Source organism: Liolophura sinensis, chromosome 1, assembly GCF_032854445.1.
Source record: "Liolophura sinensis isolate JHLJ2023 chromosome 1, CUHK_Ljap_v2, whole genome shotgun sequence".
NCBI lineage: Eukaryota > Metazoa > Mollusca > Polyplacophora > Chitonida > Chitonidae > Liolophura > Liolophura sinensis.
The window spans coordinates 93,960,118-93,981,057 of NC_088295.1; the positions used below are offsets into that span (position 1 = coordinate 93,960,118).

General features: G+C 41.7%; 1 protein-coding gene across 1 annotated transcript in view; it reads right to left on the minus strand.

The window, feature by feature from the left end:
- Window positions 1–1,675: 1,675 nt before the first annotated feature.
- The window catches only part of LOC135465889 (DNA mismatch repair protein Msh2-like), a 39,115-nt gene continuing 19,850 nt past the window's right edge, over window positions 1,676–20,940 (minus strand). Inside the window, exons 12-20 of the mRNA XM_064743261.1 lie at window positions 20,733–20,846; window positions 18,616–18,752; window positions 15,745–15,861; window positions 14,966–15,080; window positions 13,147–13,202; window positions 8,594–8,683; window positions 5,212–5,383; window positions 2,812–3,278; window positions 1,676–1,717 (exon numbers count right to left, since the gene is read on the minus strand). Coding sequence (XP_064599331.1) covers window positions 1,676–1,717; window positions 2,812–3,278; window positions 5,212–5,383; window positions 8,594–8,683; window positions 13,147–13,202; window positions 14,966–15,080; window positions 15,745–15,861; window positions 18,616–18,752; window positions 20,733–20,846 — 1,310 coding nt within the window. The remainder of the gene's footprint in view (window positions 1,718–2,811; window positions 3,279–5,211; window positions 5,384–8,593; window positions 8,684–13,146; window positions 13,203–14,965; window positions 15,081–15,744; window positions 15,862–18,615; window positions 18,753–20,732; window positions 20,847–20,940) is intronic.

Sequence of the window (20,940 nt, forward strand, 5' to 3'; positions counted from 1 at the left end):
GGGTCTTTATAACTCCAGTTATGGCTTGTGATATGGGTCCTTATAACTCCTGCTATGGCTTGTGATATGGGGTCCCTTATAACTCCTGTTATGGCTTGTGATATGGGTCCTTATAACTCCCGTTATGGCTTGTGATATGGGTCCTTATAACTCCCGTTATGGCTTGTGATATGGGTCCTTATAACTCCCGTTATGGCTTGTGATATGGGTCCTTATAACTCCCGTTATGGCTTGTGATATGGGTCCTTATAACTCCCGTTATGGCTTGTGATATGGGTCCTTATAACTCCTGTTATGGCTTGTGATATGGGTCCTTATAACTCCCGTTATGGCTTGTGATATGGGTCCTTATAACTCCCGTTATGGCTTGTGATATGGGTCCTTATAACTCCTGTTATGGCTCGTGATATGGGGTCCTTATAACTCCTGTTATGGCTTGTGATATGGGTCCTTATAACTCCCGTTATGGCTTGTAATATGGGTCCCTTATAACTCCTGTTATGGCTTGTAATATGGGTCCTTATGACTCTCGGAATGGCTTGTAATATGGGTCCTTATAACTCCCGTTATGGCTTGTAATATGGGTCCTTATACATGTATGTATTGGTGTAACGTGTGTAACTAATAACACTATCTCAGAACTCTACATGCATATATATATGTACTGGTGTAACATGTGTAACTAATAACACTATCTCAAGAAACAGAACTCTACATGCATATATATGTACTGGTGTAAAGTGTGTAACTAATAACACTATCTCAGAACTCTATATGCATATATATATATATATATATATATATATATATATATATATATACGGGGGTAACGTGTGTAAACTAATAACACTATCTCAAGAAACAGAACTCTAAATGCATATACATGTACTGGTGTAACGTGTGTAACTAATAACACTATCTCAGAACTCTAAACGCATATATATGTACTGGTGTAACGTGTGTAACTAATAACACTATCTCAAGAAACAGAACTCTACATGCATATACATGTACTGGTGTAACGTGTGTAACTAATAACACTATCTCAAGAAACAGAACTCTACATGCATATACATGTACTGGTGTAACGTGTGTAACTAATAACACTATCTCAGAACTCTATATGCATATATATATATACGGGGGGTAACGTGTGTAACTAATAACACCATGTGAAGGAAGAGAATTTATTTATTTATTTATTAGATTGGTGTTTTACGCCATAATCAAGAGTATTTCACTTAAATGACGTTGGCCAGCTTGTGGTAGGAGGGAATCGAGCAAAGCCTGGGGAAACCCACTAAACTGTACACATCTAGTGAAGGTCTGCCATCATGTATCGCATTTCCCGACGTGCACCAAAATCTATCAATATTTTGATGTTCTATTCTAGCTTCATTTTCTACTCCCTGTAGTGCAGCAACCATATTTTATAAACACATATTTGTGTATATTTTCTGTGGTTTGTAGGAATTAAGCATGTGCAAATAATTTACATTATAATTCATCAAGTAGTCTGATCAAGTCTAACATATTTCAAAGTACAAATGTAAATGCACCCATTTTCACCTGTACCTGCACAAAACGTGTCTCCACCCTGTTGTGGTTGAAGCATAATGAAACGTGATAACACATGTCAAATTAATAATAATATAAACATGAGTGTAGGAAGTAATCATATCGCTTCTGAACTGATTTCCAAAGGTGTCAGTATTTCCTTCAACGGAACCACAAGGGTCAGAACCTATAACTCATCAAAAATATTCTTCCAACTGAAGAGACCTGGGCATAAAATGTTTCCCATTTTGTGCTTGAACTTGTCATATTACAAGCCATAACGAGAGTTATAAGGACCCATATTACAAGCCATAACGGGAGAGTGACATGTACATATGCATGTAGAGTTCTGTTTCTTGAGATAGTGTTATTAGTTACACACATTACACCAGTACATACATATGCATGTAGAGCTCTGTTTCTTGAGATAGTGTTATTAGTTACACACGTTACACCAGTACATACATATGCATGTAGAGTTCTGTTCCTTGAGATAGTGTTATTGGTTACACACTTTACACCAGTACATATATACACATGTAGAGTTCTGTTTCTTGAGATAGTGTTTAGTTACACACGTTACACAGTACATATATATATGCATGTAGAGCTCTGTTTCTTGAGATAGTGTTATTAGTTACACACGTTACACCAGTACATATATATGCATGTAGAGCTCTGTTTCTTGAGATAGTGTTATTAGTTACACACGTTACACCAGTACATATATATGCATGTAGAGCTCTGTTTCTTGAGATAGTGTTATTAGTTACACACGTTACACCAGTACATACATATGCATGTAGAGTTCTGTTTCTTGAGATAGTCTTATTAGTTACACACTTTACACCAGTACATATATACACATGTAGAGTTCTGTTTCTTGAGATAGTGTTTAGTTACACACGTTACACCAGTACATATATATATGCATGTAGAGCTCTGTTTCTTGAGATAGTGTTATTAGTTACACACGTTACACCAGTACATATATATGCATGTAGAGCTCTGTTTCTTGAGATAGTGTTATTAGTTACACACGTTACACCAGTACATATATATGCATGTAGAGCTCTGTTTCTTGAGATAGTGTTGTTAGTTACACACGTTACACCAGTACATACATATGCATGTAGAGTTCTGTTTCTTGAGATAGTCTTATTAGTTACACACTTTACACCAGTACATATATACACATGTAGAGTTCTGTTTCTTGAGATAGTGTTTAGTTACACAAGTTACACCAGTACATACATATGCATGTAGATTTCTGTTTCTTAAGATTGTGTTATTAGTTACACACTTTACACCAGTACACACATATGCATGTAGAGTTCTGTTCCTTGAGATAGTGTTATTAGTTACACATGTTACACCAGTACATACATATGCGTGTAGAGTTCTGTTCCTTGAGATAGTGTTATTAGTTACACACGTTACACCAGTACATGTATATGCATTTAGAGTTCTGTTTCTTGAGATGAATTTGACTTTGTACTGGGCCACAGTAACCGTATAAAGTTTTTCTGAGTATGATCTTCCGCAATAATCAAATAACCACACATTTAACACAAACATGGGAGCTATAAACTGACCTTTCTGATGCAGTTTGGGTCTGATGTATGGGACAGGAGCACCTGCTGCTACATAGGCAAAGCTTACAAGAACGTCCAACTGAGCTATGACATCATTGAGCAGACACATCGGCTCCACATAGCCACCTGAAACAATGTCATAATCAGAATTCTCACCTTAGCTAAGTATGCCTTCCAAAACAGACAAGACATGAGGAGCTGTTCAAACAGGACAAGCTATATACATCTCAACTACATCTCCACTAGAAGCTCAAAGTTCCCTGGCTATCATTAGGTCATGTAACTTACGAAGTATAGGTCTTTACACAAGCCAAAGACAACAAGTCAAAACACCTGCTTTAGTGGAAACTTCTAAATACTGAAATACATTCTGAAATGTTTTAAAAAGTTTTACTTTAATAGTGAACATGAGGTGTCAACCCTCCGGACGCAGTAACGTGTATGCTAACCTCTGCTAGAGAGAACTTCAGTGACAACAGACTTCTGTGACAACAGATTTACGAGGAGAACTGACCAGTGATAGAGAGGATTTCTGTGACAACAGACTTCTGAGGTGAACTAACGTGTGATAGAGAGGACTCCTGTGACAACAGATTTCCGAGGTGAACTAACCTGTGGTAGAGGGGACCTCTGAGACAACAGATTTCTGAGGTGAACTAACCTGTTGTAGAGGGGACCTCTGAGACAACAGATTTCTGAGGTGAACTGACCTGTGGTAGAGGGGACCTCTGAGACAACAGATTTCTGAGGTGAACTGACCTGTGGTAGAGGGGACCTCTGAGACAACAGATTTCTGAGGTGAACTGACCTGTGGTAGAGGGGACCTCTGAGACAACAGATTTCTGAGGTGAACTAACGTGTGGTAGAGGGGATCTCTGAGACAACAGATTTCTGAGGTGAACTAACCTGTGGTAGAGGGGACCTCTGAGACAACAGATTTCTGAGGTGAACTGACCTGTGGTAGAGAGGACTTTTGTGACAACAGATTTCTGAGATGAACTAACCTGTGACAGAGAGGACTTCTGACAAGAGACCTGAGGTGCACTACCCTGTGGTAGAGAGGACTTCTGTGACAACAGATTTCTGAGGAGAAATGTTCAGTGATACAGAGCATTTCTGAGACAACAGATTTCTGAGGTGAACTGACCTGTGATAGAGAGGATTTCTGTGACAACAGACTTCTGAGATGAACTAACGCGTGGTAGAGAGGACTTTTGTGACAACAGACTTCTGAGATGAACTAATCTGTGACAGAGAGGACTTCTGTGACAACAGATTTCTGAGATGCACTAACCTGTGGTAGAGAGGACGTCTGTGACAACAGATTTCTGAGGTGAACTAACGTGTGGTAGAGAGGACATCTGAAACAACAGACGTCTGAGGTGAACTAGCCTGTGGTAGAGAGGACTTTTGTGACAACAGACTTCTGAGATGAACTAACCTGTGACAGAGAGGACTTCTGTGACAACAGATTTCTCAGATGCACTAACCTGTGGTAGAGAGGACTTCTGTGACAACAGACTTCTGAGATGAACTAACCTGTGACAGAGGGGACTTCTGTGACAACAGATTTCTGAAGTGAATTGGCCAGTGATAGAGGGGACTTCTGTGACAACAGACTTCTGAGGTGTACTAAGATGTCATAGAGGGGACTTCTGTGACAACAGATTTCTGAGGTGAATGTGGTAGAGAGGACTTCTGTGATAACAGACTTCTGAGATGAACTAACCTGTGACAGAGGGGACTTCTGTGACAACAGTTTCTGAGGTGAATGTGATAGAGAGGACTTCTGTGACAACAGATTTCTGAAGTGAATTGGCCAGTGATAGAGGGGACTTCTGTGACAACAGACTTCTGAGGTGTACTAAGATGTCATAGAGGGGACTTCTGTGACAACAGATTTCTGAGGTGAATGTGGTAGAGAGGACTTCTGTGATAACAGACTTCTGAGGTGAACTGACATGTGATAGACAGGATTTCTGTGACAAGAGACTTCTGAGGTGAAATGACCTGTGATAGAGAGGATTTCTGTGACAAAAGACTTCCAAGGTGTACTAACCTGCAATAGTGATAACTTCTGTAACAACAGATTTCTGCTGTTCGTTGTAATCCTCCTTTATTTGAAGATACTCCTCATTTAGCTTCCTCAGGGCACTGTTGTGAAAACGTACTCCGTTTTTATTGGTGTCTATAGTGATGTAGTTTTTGTTGTTTCTCAAACATCTTTCTTCCTACAAAATTAAACCAAAAAATAAAATAATACCTAAACAGCTGCTGTCCTAATTATCTTAAATACACAAGTTGATACTCCACTGTTTTGCTCAAGCTCCATTTCTAGAGCGAACACTACATGAGAACTGTGTGGAGAGCCTGGCAATGTACACAGAAGCTTGTATTAGACTCTAGGGTAAGAGTGTAACTTTCCAGGAGTGGGCCATTGCTTATGGAATCACAAAGAACTGGTGGCAGAAACATATGGTTCACCAATCACGCTTTCCAAGAATTTACCTTCTGTGGGCAGCAATGCGTTTGAAGAATGACACAGGGCTGGTGGCAAAAAACCATAGTTCACAAAAGGTGAGGCATTGGTAAGATTGTAGTGCATCAGTGGTGTGTTAGAGATGTTCCAGAGGTAAGCTACATGTGGTTGTGAATTAGGAGTGTGCCAGACGGGAGCTGACAGTGTGGCATTGGTGAGCCTTTTCATGTGTCAGAGGTGAGATTGTAGCACATCAGTGGTGTGTTAGAGATGTTCCAGAGGTAAGCTACATGTAGTTGTGAATTAGGAGTGTGCCAGACGTGAGCTGACAGTGTGGCATTGGTGAGATTGTAGCGCATCAGTGGTGTGTTAGAGATGTTCTGGGGTGAGCCATATGTGAATTGGGAGTGTGCCAATAGTGTGGCATTGGCGAGCTAATGGTGTGCAAGAGGTGAGTTTGTAGCGCACCAGTAGTGTGGTTGTGATGAGTTTATGGTGTGCTATAATGGTGAACTACTGCAGAACTATTGCCGAGCTAGTGATTAGCTAAATGTAGTCAGAAAACCTAAAGTCTTATTGCCCCTGTACAAGACAAAACAAACAAGTACACCATAAAATATAGCTGCTAAAGCAGCGATGCCGGGGTTCAAGCCAGTATTGCCAGCTTATGCAGTGTCACTTCGGGTTACCTAAAGGTGTTCATGCCTAGATATATAACCAACCTATATTCTTCTTAGTGCACTGTATGAACACTATACGGCATGTGTACGAAGATTTGCTAAATGTAGTCAATCGACCTGTTGGCCAATATTTGAGGGCTTGCATGTCCCCTGTTTCTTAGTACATATACAGCTCTTTACACACAGCGATTTTCAGCTTTACAGCTGTAACAGCTTTTTGTCACATGACCTGCAAAAAAGGGAGAAATTACACTTTTTTGTGTTTTGATGGCAGTTTGCGACAAAACTATACATGGCAGGACAAAACAAACAAAGACCGGATTCGTAAGTAGGACCTCAAACTACCTTGGGTGGCATAATACAATATTTCTACATTCAGCCTGGACATGAACAGATTACATACATTGGGTGGCATAATACAATATTTCTACATTCAGCCTGGACATAAACAGATTACATACATTGGGTGGCATAATACAATATTTCTACATTCAGCCTGGACATGAACAGATTACATACATTGGGTGGCATAATACAATATTTCTACATTCAGCCTGGACATGAACAGATTACATACATTGGGTGGCATAATACAATATTTCTACATTCATGCTAGACATGAAGAGATTACATATGCATCCTATAACATATACGTGTACTTGTCAATGTGCCAAGATATAGTAAATCGGCCTCTGGTCAGATTTGGAAGCTCTATGCATCCTGTATTTATTATGATCACTTACAGATTTTCAGCATACATAGAATACATATATAGTCCCTTCCACTCAGCAATTATGAACTTTACAGCTGATCAGTTTTCTATCATGTGATCTACAAATATATGAGGAAATTTTCGATTTTTGATTGCAATTTGCCACCTAAGTACATCTTACAGAGAAATAATAAGATCTTGTTTGTGATCAGGACATTAAACTAGGTCAGGTAGCACTGATAATATTGAAATTCAACAAATAAAAAAAAATCATGTAACATCACTTTCACCGTATCGGCTAAAACTTAATTTGCATAAACATTGCATTCTTTCTTCCAAATAATCTCCAGGGAATGTTTGTAACGTGTGCTAAATTTCATGTCAATCAGACATTTGGTTTTGAAGAAAATAACTGTTAAATGTTTTAACTTCAACCCCAAATTGCCGCCAGATCGTGTGATTAAGGACAACACAATCTTTACTCATAAGAGCGCATCTTCAGATGTATCATGAACCTAAGTTTCCACGCATTTCTGTTGAGATGCCTCAGTTTTTCAATTTTGAAAAATGTAAACATGGTGATATTTTTTTGGGTATGTACTACTTCTGGTTTGCTGACGTCACTTCTAGCTATGTAAAAGTTGTCTGCTTGCCTCGGGATGATGTTAAACCTTAAGATTGCATCTCTAGCTTCACTTCCAGTTTTGATGATGACACATCCAATTTTGGAAAAACTGCATATTTGAAATCAGTACCTAAAATTGCATCGGATGAGACTATTTGCTGGGCATCATCTTTGGAAGTTTAGAAATTATTAGCAAACAATGGATTTTTTGGTCACATGACATTTTCACCCAATAGCGAGCCTGTCCAGTTTTCAACAGAGAAAGTACTCAATCACACCCTGAATGTACCTAAACTTTGTGCAACTGCAGTTAAAATTTCAGCTCATTTGCATTAGCTATTCAGGAAAAGATTCTTTAGGTTTTCATCAAAATCCAAGATGGCCGCAAAGTCGAGTGATATCTGCCCAAAAAGTTGCCATGCACAACTTCAAGTCATACACACAAACATATCACAATTTCCTAAACATCTAATAACTACATGTACACATCAGAAGAGTAAGTGAGTGAGTGCTTGGGGTTTAACGTTGTACTTTCAGTCATATGACGACGAACGGGTCCTTAGAGTGCATGTACGTGTAATGTGCCTCCTTGTTGCAGAACGGATTTCCACCGCTCTTTCAAAAAGGCAAGTAAGCCGCCCCATGTGAGCCATTATACTGATACAGATCAACCAGTCATTGCACTATCACCCTAATGCTGAACGTCAACCGAGGAAGTTACAACTTCCTCTTTTAAGGTTGTAGGTGTGTCCCAGGAATGACTCTGGGTCTATATTTCCCGAAGAGGACCCTCTACCAACTGAACTGTCGATGCCGGTTTCACATCAGAAGAATTAAAAACGACAATTTACTACAACCAAAATTCATCCGTAGGCACAGGGTTCCCACTGGGTGTTTACTGGCGTAGGACATTCTTTAATCTGATTGGATAACTCTGTTACGTACCTTTCGTGTGACACGGAAGAAATATCCCAGTTGTGCATTAGACTCAAGTTTGAGGGTCTTGTTAGGTTCCAGAGAGAGATCACGAGCAGCCTACAACAACAATTCATGATCACATATTAGAAACCTGTTTACAATACATACTCCTTAATACTGCACATGCGCCACTATCTTCCTTTCATTTCCATCACTGCCACCGCTAGCAAAATTTGCACGGGAATCTTCAACAATGTCAAGGTCACTGGTGTCATGGCGATGGGGCAAGAAGTGATGTCATAAAACAATAAACACTGTGTCTCAATCTTTGTTTCTAATACTAAATTGTACAAATACATTATCTTTATCTTAAGTCCATGTATGCACAACATGACTGTAATGGATATGTATGCACAACATGTCTGTAATGGACATGTATGCACAACATGACTGTAATGGACATGTATGCACAACATGACTGTAATGGACATGTATGCACAACATGTCTGTAATGGACATGTATGCACAACATGTCTGTAATGGACATGTATGCACAACATGACTGTAATGGACATGTATGCACAACATGACTGTAATGGACATGTATGCACAACATGTCTGTAATGGACATGTATGCACAACATGGCTGTAATGGACATGTATGCACAACATGACTGTAATGGACATGTATGCACAACATGACTGTAATGGACATGTATGCACAACATGACTGTAATGGACATGTATGCACAACATGACTGTAATGGACATGTATGCACAACATGACTGTAATGGACATGTATGCACAACATGTCTGTAATGGACATGTATGCACAACATGTCTGTAATGGACATGTATGCACAACATGTCTGTAATGGACATGTATGCACAACATGACTTTAATGGACATGTATGCACAACATGACTGTTATGGGCATGTAAGCACAACATGTCTGTAATGGACATGTATGCACAACATGTCTGTAATGGACATGTATGCACAACATGACTGTAATGGACATGTATGCACAACATGTCTGTAATGGACATGTATGCACAACATGTCTGTAATGGACATGTATGCACAACATGACTGTAATGGACATGCATGCACAACATGACTGTAATGGACATGTATGCACAACATGACTAATGGGCATGTATGTACAATATGACTGTTATGGGCATGTAAGCATAACATGATTGTAATGGGCATGTATGCACAACATGGCTGTAATGGACATGTATGCACAACATGACTGTAATGGACATGTATGCACAACATGACTGTAATGGACATGTATGCACAACATGACTGTAATGGACATGTATGCACAACATGTCTGTAATGGGCATGTATGCACAACATGTCTGTAATGGACATGTATGCACAACATGACTGTAATGGACATGTATGCACAACATGACTGTAATGGACATGCATGCACAACATGACTGTAATGGACATGTATGTACAACATGGCTGTAATGGGCATGTATGCACAACATGACTGTAATGGGCATGTATGCACAACATGACTGTAATGGACATGTATGTACAAAATGACTGTAATGGACATCTGATAAAGCCTAGATAAAACCAGGCGTGTCCCACAGGCTCCAAGAGTCAAGCTTGCCTAGTGGAGGCAGTGATTTAAAGTGAGAGTAGAGAGCTCAACATGACCCATAAGGAGTATGACAATTAACCTATTCATTGTTTCCATCTTTAGCTCACGTTTTCCAATAACAAATGACAATGTGTCCAAAGATATATTCCTGGGGTTGTTAATAAGAGTAATATGACCAGTACTTATTTAGGGTGGGGCGAGTAAGCTGGTTGAGCTATGTACACCACCCCCAGATGTTTGTGTTGACTCACCTGGCCAGTGTTTATTCCAGGTGGGGCGAGGAAGCTGGTTGAGCTATGTTCACCCCCCAGATGTTTGTGTTGACTCACCTGGCCAGTGTTTATGTAGGGTGGGGCGAGGAAGCTGGTCGATCTATGTACACCCCCAGATGTTTGTGTTGACTCACCTGGCCAGTGTTTATGTAGGGTGGGGCGAGGAAGCTGGTTGAGCTATGTCCACCCCCCAGATGTTTCTGCCGACTCACCTGACCAGTATTTATTTACGGTGGGATGAGGAAACTGGTTGAGCTATGTACACCCCCAGATGTTTGTGTTGACTCACCTGACCAGTATTTATGTAGGGTGGGGCGAGGAAGCTGGTCGATCTATGTACACCCCCAGATGTTTGTGTTGACTCACCTGACAAGTGTTCATTCCAGGTGGGGCGAAGAAGCTGGTTGAGCCATGTACATCCCCAGATGTTTGTGTTGACTCACCTGACCAGTGTTTATTTAGGGTGGGGCGAGGAAGCTGGTCGATATATGTACACCACCCCCAGATGTTTGTGTTGACTCACCTGACAAGTGTTCATTCCAGGTGGGGTGAGGAAGCTGGTTGAGCCATGTACACCCCCAGATGTTTGTGTTGACTCACCTGACCAGTGTTCATTCCAGGTGGGGCGAAGAAGCTGGTCGATCTATGTACACCACCACCAGATGTTTGTGTTGACTCACCTGACAAGTGTTCATTCCAGTTGGGGTGAGGAAGCTGGTCGAGCCATGTACACCCCAGATGTTTGTGTTGACTCACCTGACCAGTGTTCATTCCAGGTGGCGTGAGGAAGCTGGTCGATCTATGTACACCACCCAAAGATGTTTGTGTTGACTCACCTGGCCAGTGTTTATTTACGGTGGGGCAAAGAAGCTGGTTGAGCTATGTACACCACCCCCAGATGTTTGTGTTGACTCACCTGACCAGTGTTTACTTAGGGTGGGGCGAGGAAGCTGGTCGAGCCGGGTACACCCCCAGATTTTTGCGTTGACTCACCTGGCCAGTGTTTATTTAGGGTGGGGCGAGGAAGCTGGTCGATCTATGTACACCACCCCCAGATGTTTGTGTTGACTCACCTGACCAGTGTTTATTTACGGTGGGGCGAAGAAGCTGGTCGATCTATGTACACCACCCCCAGATGTTTGTGTTGACTCACCTGACAAGTGTTTATTTACGGTGGGGCGAGGAAGCTGGTCGATCTATGTACACCCCCAGATGTTTGTGTTGACTCACCTGACAAGTGTTCATTCCAGGTGGGGTGAGGAAGCTGGTCGATCTATGTACACCACCCCCAGGTGTTTGTGTTGACTCACCTGGCCAGTGTTTATTTACAGTGGGTTGAGGAAGCTGGTCGATCTATGTACACCCCCAGATGTTTGTGTTGACTCACCTGACAAGTGTTCATTCCAGGTGGGGTGAGGAAGCTGGTCGATCTATGTACACCACCCCCAGATGTTTGTGTTGACTCACCTGGCCAGTGTTTATTCCAGGTGGGGCGAAGAAGCTGGTCGATCTATGTACACCACCCCCAGATGTTTGTGTTGATTCGCCTGACAAGTGTTCATTCCAGGTGGCGTGAGGAAGCTGGTCGAGCCATGTACATCCCCAGATGTTTGTGTTGACTCACCTGGCCAGTGTTTATTTAGGGTGGGGCGAGGAAGCTGGTCGATCTATGTACACCCCCAGATGTTTGTGTTGACTCACCTGACCAGTGTTTATTTAGGGTGGGGCGAAGAAGCTGGTCGATCTATGTACACCACCCCCAGATGTTTGTGTTGACTCACCTGGCCAGTGTTTATTTAGGGTGGGGCGAAGAAGCTGGTCGATCTATGTACACCACCCCCAGATGTTTGTGTTGATTCGCCTGACAAGTGTTCATTCCAGGTGGCGTGAGGAAGCTGGTCGATCTATGTACACCACCCCCAGATGTTTGTGTTGATTCGCCTGACAAGTGTTCATTCCAGGTGGGGCGAAGAAGCTGGTCGATCTATGTACACCACCCCCAGGTGTTTGTGTTGACTCACCTGGCCAGTGTTTATTTACAGTGGGTTGAGGAAGCTGGTCGATCTATGTACATCCCCAGATGTTTGTGTTGACTCACCTGGCCAGTGTTTATTTAGGGTGGGGCGAGGAAGCTGGTCGATCTATGTACACCCCCAGATGTTTGTGTTGACTCACCTGGCCAGTGTTTATTTAGGGTGGGGCGATGCTGACTCACCCGGTTTGTGATTATCAGTCACACTGTGTGATGTTTATGTTGACCTACCTTATTTGTGATTATCAGTCACACTATGTGATGTTGTGTTGACTCACCTTATTTGTGATTATCAGTCAGATTGTGATGTTTGTGTTGACTCACCTTATTTGTGATTATCAGTCAGATTGTGATGTTTGTGTTGACTCACCCGGTTTGTGATTATCAGTCAGATTGTGATGGTTTGTGCTGACTCACCTTATTTGTGATTATCAGTCAGATTGTGATGTTTGTGTTGACTCACCTTATTTGTGATTATCAGTCAGATTGTGATGTTTATGTTGACTCAACTTGTTTGTGATTATCAGTCACACAGTGATGTTTGTGTTGAATCACCTTGTTTGTGATTATCAGTCAGATTGTGATGTTTGTGTTGACTCACTTTATTTGTGATTATCAGTCACACTGTGATGTTTGTGCTGACTCACCTTGTTCAACTGAGCCTTGATGCTTTCCTCTAACTCATCCATACGTTCACGGAGACCTGAAAGTCAGGACATCAATGCTTGCTTTATCTGACAACATACAATATCATGTCTATATACAGGTGTATACATGCAGGACCAATTGATGGCATGTGCTTCGTTAGCTCGGAGATCCATTGGCCATGTTCCCAGCTAGCTTTCCCATTAAAACACTCTGAATCAATACATTCACTAATCTGAAATTCGAAAAAAGTCCCTGTCTCGATGCTGAACGCCACAAAAAGAGGTGCCCGTGCCCTAAAAGTAATTCTGAATTGATATCACCTCATTACGTGGGAATAGTAAGGACAATAACATCGCAATTAATGCAAAAGTCACCATGCAATCCACAGGACTGCATTAGAACTTCATAAACCTGAATTTTCGAATCACGTCACTTGTCTGATCATCTCATTTTCTCATAACAGTGAAAGTTCCTTTCTGTGCATAATTAACTCACAAATTTAAGTTAAGACTTCCACACAATTTGTCAGTTGCCTTTTAGATGGTGTACATCTTGTTGTCTCAATTTATTTATTTATTTGATTGATGTTTTATGCTGTACTCAAGAATATTTCACTTATACAACGGCGGCCAGCATTATGGTGGGAGGAAAGCGGGCAGAGCCCGGGAAAACCCACAACCATCCGCAGGTTGCTGGCAGACCTTCCCACGTACGGCCGGATAAGGAAGCCAGCGTTGGTCTCAATCAGATCATGCCACGAGTTTATCTTTTTCTGGACAAGTGCAGCCAACTCAAACTGAAAATGCAGTCAGCGAAGTTTGTCCTTACTGCCGATGTGACAGGTACATTTGTGTTATATGTGACATTATGGTCTTTAATATGCATGAATAACTAAGTGATACGAAGAATTACAGGAAACCTGCTTTTGTAGTGAAAAGCTTCAATATATTTCTATATATTTCAGAAATCAACGCTCCAAAGGCATGTAAGCGTTCACACCTGGATATGCAGAAGGGGGATTTTACAAATCCAGTAGATTATATGTTAGTGTTTCACACCTGGATATGCAGAAGGGGGATTTTACAAATCCAGTAGATTATATGTAAGTGTTTCAAACCTGGATATGCAGAAGGGGGATTTTACAAATCCAGTAGATTACATGTAAGTGTTTCACACCTGGATATGCAGAAGGGGGATTTTACAAATCCAGTAGATTATATGTAAGTGTTTCACACCTGGATATGCAGAAGGGGGATTTTACAAATCCAGTAGATTATATGTAAGTGTTTCACACCTGGATATGCAGAAGGGGGAATTTACAAATCCAGTAGATTATATGTAAGTGTTTCAAACCTGGATATGCAGAAGGGGATTTTACAAATCCAGTAGATTACATGTAAGTGTTTCACACCTGGATATGCAGAAGGGGGATTTTACAAATCCAGTAGATTATATGTAAGTGTTTCACACCTGGATATGCAGAAGGGGGATTTTACAAATCCAGTAGATTATATGTAAGTGTTTCACACCTGGATATGCAGAAGGGGGATTTTACAAATCCAGTAGATTATATGTAAGTGTTTCACACCTGGATATGCAGAAGGGGGATTTTACAAATCCAGTAGATTATATGTACTGTATACATACAGGGATTCATTATTCATTAATAATGTGCAGCTTAAGTAAGACTACACACATTTACACCAGTTCCTGTTATTGGAGAAACCTTTTTGGTTTTCCTTATAGGTGGAGTAGATCCTTTTTTTTTGTAAATGATGCTGATACTCCTGCCATATGGAGAATTGAGGTGCATCTCACCGGTCAGTCCTTCATCAAAGTCTGGCTTTATAAGGTACTCATGGTTTTCCACCTGGGACAGGTCAACTGTTGCCTCTACCATTTCCTGGTACTTACTGAAGTCCATCAACAATTCCTGTAATCATGGCAACACAAACTATACAATTCCTGTAATCATGGCAACACAAACTATACAGTACTTATCCATCTAGTGAAGGAAACACTTCCCTGCTTTTCTGTTGTTTATTTTTAACAGAACAAATATTCCTCTTTATTCACAGGGCTCCAGATCTGATAAGATCATTTCCAAAGGTTCACACAACAATGTCATTATTGAGGGGTCAAAGGGTTGACTAAAATGCCACTGTCAGAATTCCACAAAACCTGTTAATGTTGTTAACGACCTAAAATTCCTCTCACCAAAGAGCAATTTTAGAGGCAATAAACGTGACCAAATATTACTGTAGGTGATAAAACTTTTCCCAATAGGATATTATTCAGCCTCCTACAAGAAAACACCTTTCTAGGATGAATGGACCTCTCAGAAACAGGAAAAATGAGCAACATCGTCTTGGATGAAACTTTAGGTCTATCACCATTGTAGTCAAAGCTACTCAGGTTGATAAATACGATGTCCACAGACTCTGTGCTATTTCAGCGTGTCCTTTATTTGTATGCCTTTGCCCATTCTCACTACTTGAGGAGCTTTGGTCACAATAATTCACACACCACTTTTGACATAATTTCCTGTAGAATGTCCGTCCTCACCAGACATCCTCACCACAATCAGCTATTCTCACCTTCATAGGATTTGTGAAACTTCCATTAGTAAGTTCCTGTGCTTGCCCCCATGTTTCTCCAAACGCCTCTAACAAATATGGCATTTTGTCCAGGCCTTGATACACTCTATAGCAGTCCTGTCAAGGAGAGATAACAACCATAATTGAGACACCAGTGGTGTAACTTAACGCTTTCCTCATCAAAGAGTAGAAAATCTCTCCGGCAACCAACTTTGCCAATGTGCCTGCCCCCACCAGAAAGTGCATTTCTTTTGCCGATCAGTCCGGTCTAAAGTATCAGAAGTCAGTAATGTTATTCATTGAAACACAAATTCTTCAGCATGGCATTAAGTACAATCAAACAGGCAACTAAATAAATAAATTTTATTGAAGCAAATCCTCCGCCGAAGCAAAATAAAAACAAACCCTCAAATAAAATGGCTGTCACAACAACCTAGAGAAGGAGGCTATTTGTACTCTTCACAATCTGGGACGTTTCGTTACACAACTTGCAAGAGTACAACCCTGCGGAATTTCCCCTATCACAGAGAATGTACTTTCATCCCTGGGTTGACTGCAATGCTTTTACAGTTGTCAAGTGACGATGCATCACTTTTTGACAAATTATAAAGGCCCTCCCGGAAATGCCGATAGAAACTCGTGGGCTTCAAAATCAGCTACTACAAATGTGGAATACAACCATTACAAGCGACAATGGCAGTCTGTTCGGTCTTGGAAGGTAACGATTCCATGGGCGACTGAAGTGGAATATGGATGTGGAACCCGGCACACGTAAATACATCGTGTGCTCCATTTGCAGTGAATACACCGACGTCAAGCTTTGCACTGACCCTAATGACAGGACTTAAAATGATCCTTTTATTCATGGCTGCAGTTTAGCATGTAACAATGCACTTTCAGAAGTACATTATGAAAAAGGCATTAAAATGATTCTGACATTTTTTTTTTTTTCTGACAAGAAATTATCACGCTTCACAAGAAACTCTTAACTGGCCCTGGTTGAATCATTGATAATCACATAAAATTTGCCACCTGAAGAATACTAAACTTTAGGTGAAATACAGTAATTTACAGAATATTTCACTCATACGACAGCAGACAGCATTATGGTGAGGAAACCAAGACCATCCACGGATTGCTAGCAGCATTTCCCACATACACAGCGGACAGTAATTATGGTGGGGAAACCCAAGACCATCCACGGATTGCTAGCAGCATTTCCCACATACAACAGCAGACAGTATTATGGTGGGGAAACCCAAGACCATCCACGGATTGCTAGCAGCATTTCCCACATACAACAGCAGACAGTATTATGGTGGGAAACCCAAGACCATCCACGGATTGCTAGCAGCATTTCCCACATACAACAGCGCACAGTATTATGGTGGGGAAACCCCAAGACCATCCATGGATTGCTAGCAGCATTTCCCACATACAACAGCGGACAGTATTATGGTGGGGAAACCCAAGACCATCCACGGATTGCTAGCAGCATTTCCCACATACAACAGCAGACAGTATTATGGTGGGGAAACCCAAAACCATCCACGGACTGCTAGCAGCATTTCCCACATACAACAGCGGACAGTATTATGGTGGGGAAACCCAAGGCCATCCACGGATTGCTAGCAGTATTCCCCACATGCGACAGGCAAGGAAGCCAGCATGAACTGGACCTGAACTCATCACCATCTGAAAGGCGCCAGGGCCACTGCCTTAGTGGCTCCCTAACTCGGCCATGGGGGCCCCTACCAGGCATATGACATGTTAAATATTTGTTGCTGGAATCTTACTTCCTGCTAGGTATTTGAACATTAAAATTTCAGGCCAATTGAAAATATTTCAGGGCAACCAGGTTTAAGATTTTGGTTGCTCTGATGGCAACCACCTGAAAAAGTAAAGTTAAACCACTGGATAGAGGGGAGAAAATCATAGATGAGAGGGCGTGCAGCAGAAAGACTCTCAGCAGGGTTGGGATTAAGAGAAGAACGCTTATTTGGGTTACACATGGATCGCCATCCGTCTAATTATGGGGAACGGTTGCCTTTTCGCCTGGAGCTAAGGCTAAGATTCAAACATTTTAAGTTCACAGAGAAAAGGGCTTTAAAATCTGAACAGCAGGACAAGTTTAAGTCGATTTACTCTGGCACTTGTCATCATACTGTCATCATTTTGGACGATGAGCAGTCTGCACTCATAGCAATCTATGGGCATTATATTAATCATTTTGGACATTAAACGCGCCTCCACACTAAAGACTTCCACGTAGCCACGCACACTGAAAGTCAGCTAAAATGGTCAGTTGATCTCCGAGAAAATGTCGAAAAAGTAAGGGGACAATTTCTGTCACGGAAAAAACACTTCTTTCGTGGGACTTTCACGATGACTTTACATATGAAATGAGTGAAGACAAATGATTGACTAGACTCTAATGTAAAGTATGTTTGGAAAATATTCCCAAGATTCGTGGCGAGGCAAAGATTCGAGGCATCGGTGGACAGTCACTGCAGCCCCTCATAAACCATGTGGACGGTGTAACTTACGTCCACAAATCCAATGTGACAAGACATGTCAAGTCCGGATCTTTGCATGACTGGGCAAAGCTAAAATTCTGTTTATTTAGGCAATGAGAACCATCGGCAACAACAACATGCACTGTTTGCAGCACGAGTAGCACACAGGTTACCATCACCGGAGATTAATGCCAACCCTGCTCAGATAGCTTATGAAGAGAACAACGAGTAACATTACCAGAGCTTGGACGTAACTATAAAACAACTGAGGCCTTCTAGCTACAAATTGCTTGAGCAAGGTATAAACTGAAACTAGACAAAAAGTTGGCATCAGTAATCATAAACAGAAACTCACCTGCAGGTTGGCTTTCTTTCGCTGAAATTTTTTGGAAAGGCGTTGGAAATCAGGAATTCTTCGCAGCTGATCTTCCTGTAGAATTTGTCGTAACTCTGTGTCTTCCATGAATGACTCCACAATATTGAGTCGCTCCTCTGGTAGAGCCAGAAATAAAAATATCGTAAGGGTCAAGCTTCTAGTGTACAGGGCAGACAAAACTACTGCTATGACCAAATGCCAAGCCGAGTCATAAACATGTACATCCGATGTGTATCAGAGTGGGCTGGCAATTCATCTCAAACCACATTCTTACTGAAGTTAAAGGCATGTGTATTTGTGGTATTTACAGGTATGTACATGTAAAGGAATGTTACTTGATACATGTACCAACCTCCAAAAATTGACCCCAATACAAAGGTCATCTGTTTTATGGGCTCATAAACCTACCCCCTCTGACTAGTCACTGACAAACTTTTCCACATCTAAAATATGTAACATGCAGACTTTTTAAAGCTTATAAACCATTCTTGGTGAAGCTTATGTATCATGTTGATATCAACCAAGACTGTGGTATACGGTGGGGAAACCCAAGACCATCCACGGATTGCTAGCAGCATTTCCCACATACAACAGCAGACAGTATTATGGTGGGGAAACCCAAGACCATCCACGGATTGCTAGCAGCATTTCCCACATACAACAGCGGACAGTATTATGGTGGGGAAACCCAAGACCATCCACGGATTGCTAGCAGCATTTCCCACATACAACAGCAGACAGTATTATGGTGGGGAAACCCAAGACCATCCACCGATTGCTAGCAGCATTTCCCACATACAACAGCGGACAGTATTATGGTGGGGGAAACAGAAGACCATCCACATATTGCTAGCAGCATTTCCCACATACAACAGCGGACAGTATTATGGTGGGGAAACCCAAGACCATCCACGGATTGCTAGCAGCATTTCCCACATACAACAGCGGACAGTATTATGGTGGGGAAACCCAAGACCATCCACGGATTGCTAGCAGCATTTCCCACATACAACAGCGGACAGCATTATGGTGGGGAAACCCAAAACCATCCAAGGATTGCTGGCTGACCTTTCCACGTATGGCCAGAGAGGAAGCCACATGAGATGAACTTGAATTCAGAGCAACCAGAGCAGGTCAATACGCTGCGCTATCTGGACTTTGAGACAGACACTGTAACCATTAGGCCACCAAAGCAGTCGTATCCTTTTGATATCAACCAATGGCTGCATATCTAACAATGGCTGCATATCAACCAATGGCCACATATCAACCACTGGCTGTATATTAACCAATGGCTGCATATCAACAAATGTGTGCATATCTAACAATGGCCCCAAATCAGCCCATGGCTGCATATCAACCAATGCCTGCATGTCAATCAATGGCTGCATATCAACCTATGACTGAAGATCAACCAATGGCTGCATATCTAACAATGGCTGCATATCAACCAATGGCTGCATATCTTACAATGGCTGCATATCTAACAATGGCTGCTTATTAACCTATGGCTGAATATCAACCAATGGCTACATATCTAACAATGGCTGCATATCTAACAATGGCTGCATATCTAACAATGGCTGCATATAAACCAATGGCTGCATATCTAACAATGGCTGCATATCAACCAATGGCTGCATATCAACCAATGGCTGCATATCAACCAATGGCCGCATATCTAACAATGGCCGCATATCAACCAATGGCCGCATATCTAACAATGGCTGCATATGTTATTTATTTTTATTTATTTGATTGGTGTTTTATGCCGTACTCAAGAATGTTTCACTTATAAGACAGCGGCCAGCATTATGGTGGGTGGAAATCGGGCAGAGCCCGGGGCAAACCCACGACCATGCTGGAGAGGAAGCCAGCATGAGCTGGACTTGAACTCACAGCGACCGCATTGGTGAGAGGCTCCTGAGTCCTTACGCTGCGCTAGCGCGTTAACCAACTGAACCGCGGAGGCCCCCTGCATATCTTACAATGGACGCATATTAACCTATGGCTGCATATCTAATAATGGCTGCATATCAACCAATGGCTGCATACCAACCAATGGTGAAGAATAAAATGTCCGAAAGAAAGTTTACCTATCCTATTGATATCAACCAGTGGCTGTTTTACCCACTGTGACAACAGCCTCTGACCTTGGGCCGTCCGACATTTATTCAACAGTCCCAGGATGCACTGGTTCTTATTCCCACCTGCATTTGACAAAAGAATAAATGTTGTCATATGAAGTTTACATTCTGTTGCTTTTCTATTTTAACACTTCAAGAATACCCAGCTTAATTTGAC